The sequence below is a fragment of the Mandrillus leucophaeus genome, unplaced genomic scaffold (assembly GCF_000951045.1).
Source record: "Mandrillus leucophaeus isolate KB7577 unplaced genomic scaffold, Mleu.le_1.0 Scaffold564, whole genome shotgun sequence".
NCBI lineage: Eukaryota > Metazoa > Chordata > Mammalia > Primates > Cercopithecidae > Mandrillus > Mandrillus leucophaeus.
This window is the reverse complement of record NW_012106075.1, coordinates 767,819-772,061: the sequence shown is the minus strand read 5'-3', so window position 1 is coordinate 772,061 and position 4,243 is coordinate 767,819. Positions and strand designations below refer to the sequence as shown.

Genomic DNA, 4,243 nt, shown 5'->3' with positions numbered 1-4,243 from the left:
CCACCACGTCCGGCTCATTTTTTGTATTTTTAGTAGAGACAGGGTTTCACTGTGTTAGCCAGGATGGTCTCGATCTCCTGACCTTGTGATCTGCCTGCCTCGGCCCCCTCAAAGTGCTGGGATTACAGGTGTGAGCCACCGTGCCTGGCCAAAAGCTATATTTTGAATCACATTTGCACACTGGCTCAAGTTAAGCCACAGGGAAGTTCAATCTGAAATTTAGTTATCGTTATAAAAATTGCCATTTTTTTATAAATGGTATTTATATGCCATTTTTTATATAAGAGCCAGCTAATCAATATTTGAGTTACTTAATCAACAGCAGACTTGGAGTTACATGGATTTGAGAGACTTTTTAAGAGCCCTCAATTCATTTCCTCAACATTTTGGAACATGTGTTGATAATGTGATAAAACATTTCCCTTTGCCAACAATTGCTGATAATGCAATTGCCCCAAATAAACATAAAAAACAGAAAAACAAAAAACCAGACATCCTGAGTAATATATTCCAGAAATCAGATTGTGCATTTAGTGTTGCTAGGGAGGATTATGCCATTTTGCTGCTCCAAATCATAAACTTTTCATAGAGGAAGTGTTTCCCCAAGGACCAAAGAATCCTTCCTTTTTCCCCATTGTAAATTTACCGTGCTTTTTGTCCTAGATCTGTTGTTTTAGGTCAATCATAACCAAAAGATGAATCTTTATGTAGTTACTTCTGTAAACAAAATTTTACTTGTTGATGACTACATTAGTGTTACTAAAACTTGATTTGGCTTTGTAGAGGAGATATATCATTGTGTTGCGAATTTTAATTTCACCTTCTAATAGATTTTGTGGTTTCATTTTACCAGTTTTAATAATGAACAAGTGTGGTATTTTTAACTATCATTATACTTAAATTTTGTGTTTAATTTTTCTCTAAATTATATTTAATATGTTTACTTTTCAGGAATTACCCAACTCTGTCTTTTTGGTGATGGAGGTAGGTAGTATACAAACTTCTGTTTAATTTATTTCAAATTTCTTTTGTTTTTTAGATTCTAGCATAAATCTTCATATTTCAAATCCCTTTTGATTAATATGAACCTTAAGATTGACAGTAGATAAATTATTTGAATGTTTATATTAATAAAGTTGATTTGGTGATCTAGATTCTACTCAAGGAATATAAAATTTTAAAAATTTTGAATCTGTAATGTTTTTAGGCTATATTTACATGACATTATATACAAATGATTTTTTAATCACAATTGACAATGGATTGAATTAATCTTGAATCACTGTATTTATTTTCATTACTTTCTCTTTTCTATGTCAGTATTGCAATGGTGGAGACCTCGCAGATTATTTGCAAGGTAACTGTGTGTGTGTCAGTGTTCAATAAAGATAGTGCTGCAGCCTGTTTAATTCTAAGAGGTACTTTTGAAATACACTATCCATTTTCTGCTCTTGTATAGAAACATTCAATAAATATTTGTGTATTTGTTTGACTTGTGATCACTTTGCAGACCAGTTGTGTGTGGTTTTGTTCCTAAGCTTTACTTGTATATAAGTATTTACCTTTTTGTGTGTCTCTCTCTGATAGTGTTTGAGAGATGGTCCTATCCCCAGGAGAGGAGAAACCCCATAGAATTCCTCTCCTTCAAAAGGCTTCACTGAGTTGTAGTCCTTTTCATTTCTTTCAAAATAAAAAAAAATTGTAGTGGAAAAATGTATCCAAGAATGTATTTGTGTGAACATTTCTTGTAATTAAAAAAAGGCAACAAAAAACATTATAAGGCATTAAAGGTAACAATGAAATTATTTTGTGGTACAGAAGTAAGATTTTAGTATTAGATGGTGCTTGAAATTTTGAACCCAAAATGCATACATGTAGGATATGAAGCATTCAGATCAAATTGTGTGCCTCCAGAGTATTTTCTTTTTCTTTCTTTTTTTTTTGGAGACAAAGTCTTGCTCTGTCACCCAGGCTGGAGTGCAGTGGTGCATTCTCGGCTCACTGCAACCTCCGCCTCCTGGGTTCGAGTGATTCTCCTGCCTCAGCCTCCTGAGTAGCTGAGATTACTGGTACATGCCACCACGCCCAGCTAATTTTTGTATTTTTAGTAGAGACAGGGTTTCACCATGTTGATCAGGCTGGTCCCAAACTCCTGACCTCGTGATCTGCCATCCTAGGCCTCCCAAAGTGCTGGAATTATCGGGTGAGCCGCCGCACCTGGCCAGTGAAGCCAGTACCTACTTGTTCACCCCTTAAAAGATACAAGGGGAATATGCAAAAAGACAGTAAAAAGTTAACACATTCAACCTATAAATAGATTACGGCGTCTGAGCGCGGTGGCTCATGCCTATAATCCCAGCACTTTGGGAGGCCGAGGCGGGTGGATCACCTGAGGTCGGGAGTTCGAGACCAGCCTGACCAACATGGAGAAAATTCATCTCTACTAAGAATACAGAATTAGCTGGGGGTAGTGGCACATGCCTGTGATCCCAGCTACTTGGGAGGCTGAGGCAGGAGAATCACTTGAATCCAGGAGGTGGAAGTTGCAGTGAGCCAAGATCACGACATTGCACTCCAGCCTGGGCAACAAGATAGAAACTCCCATCTCAGAAAAAAAAAAAAAAATGGATTACGGCAGTTGATGGTAAAAGCACTGTGGACAATTTACGAAATATAACATAGATATATAGGATAATATAGAATATTGCTAACATTCAGAAGCTGTGTAGAGAAAAATGTAAAGAATACCGATACTTGCACCCCCACCACCATTTACAAGGGAATTATAGGCTGGGCATGGTGGCTCACACCTGTAATCCCAGCACTTTGGGAGGCCAAGGTGGGCGGATCACTTGAGGTCAGGAGTTTGAGACCAGCCTGTTCAACATGGTGAAACCCTGTCTCTACTAAAAATATAAAACGTAGCTGGGCATGGTGGTGCATGCCTGTAGTCCTAGCTGCTTGGGAGGCTGAGGCAGGAGAATCTCTTGGACCCGGGTGGCGGAGGTTGCAGTGAGCTGAGATCAAACCATTTTACTGCAGCCTGGGCTACAGAGCAAGACTCTGTCTCAAAAAAAACTCAAAAAAATAGAAAAAAGAAATTATAAATACAGTTGAAGCTCCCTGTAAGCCCTTCTGCAGTCCCATTCCTGTCCTTTCCCTAGAGGCAGTCATTGTCCTGAATTTGGTAGTTAAAAAAAAAAAAAACTATCAATTTAGTAAACACATTTCAAAATGTTACTCATAAATAGAACGCAGTGAGACAGACACTTTCATTCACTGCTGTTGGAAAGGAGTTGAAGCTGGAAAGCACCCTGCCCTGCCTTTCTTCACGTTCTTGGTGTTCCTGATGAAGCGCTTTTCTACTTGGGGTCAGACTGAGTGACACCAGCTTACAGCCCTCATTAGAATACCAGTTGTTTTTTGACTCCTGTGGCTCATGCCTATAATCCCAGCACTTTGGGAGGCCCAGACGGGTGGATCATGAGGTCAGGAGATCAAGACCATCCTGACTGACATGGTGAAACCCCATCTCTACTAAAAATACAAAAAATTAACCGGGTGTTGTGGCGGGCGCCTGTAGTCCCAGCTACTCGGGAGGCTGAGGCGGGAGAATGGCGTGAACCCGGGAGGCGGAGCTTGCAGCGAGCTGAGATCACACCACTGCACTCCAGCCTGGGTGACAGAGCAAGACTCCGTCTCAAAAAACAAAAAAAGAGTTTTTTCTTTTCTAGAGAGCATGTTGTTAAAAAAAAAAAAAAAAAAAAGAATATCAGTCTCATTAACAACTATTATTCACCCGTAGAAGCACTATTACAACAGTTTTGTTGAACTCTTGTGTTTGATACTTTAAAGCAATATTGTTAGGAAACTCAATAGTGAAGAGCTTAAGAGCTTGAATGTTGGAGTCAGTCAGGCAAACATGGTTCTAGCACCAGTGTTTACTCATACTGCTGTATGATTTTGGTTTTATAACTTCTCCCTGGTCTTTCTCTGTCACTGTCTGTAAGGGAATCCCTTGTAGTATGAAAGCACTTTAAAGACATATGAAAGAAATTCTGGTCCTTAGAGGAATTATTGAGAGCTGCACTGTCCAATATAGTAGCCACTGACCACATTGGGCTCTTGAAATGTGGCTAGGCAGAATCAAGATGTGCTGTAAGTGTAAAATGCACAACGGAATTTGAATACTTCATCAGAAGGAAAGAATGATTAAATCTCATTAATTTAAAAGTATTTATTA

The 4,243-nt window shown here is 38.9% G+C and overlaps 1 protein-coding gene across 2 annotated transcripts in view; it reads left to right on the top strand.

Annotated features, from left to right (window-relative positions):
• Nucleotides 1-4,243, top strand: part of ULK2 (unc-51 like autophagy activating kinase 2) — a 123,570-nt gene that overhangs the window by 17,056 nt on the left and 102,271 nt on the right. For both annotated transcript variants that reach the window (XM_011998258.1, XM_011998259.1), the window contains exons 3-4: nucleotides 952-984; nucleotides 1,321-1,357. In XM_011998258.1, the coding sequence (XP_011853648.1) occupies nucleotides 979-984; nucleotides 1,321-1,357 (43 nt within the window). In that variant the 5' untranslated portion in view covers nucleotides 952-978. The remainder of the gene's footprint in view (nucleotides 1-951; nucleotides 985-1,320; nucleotides 1,358-4,243) is intronic.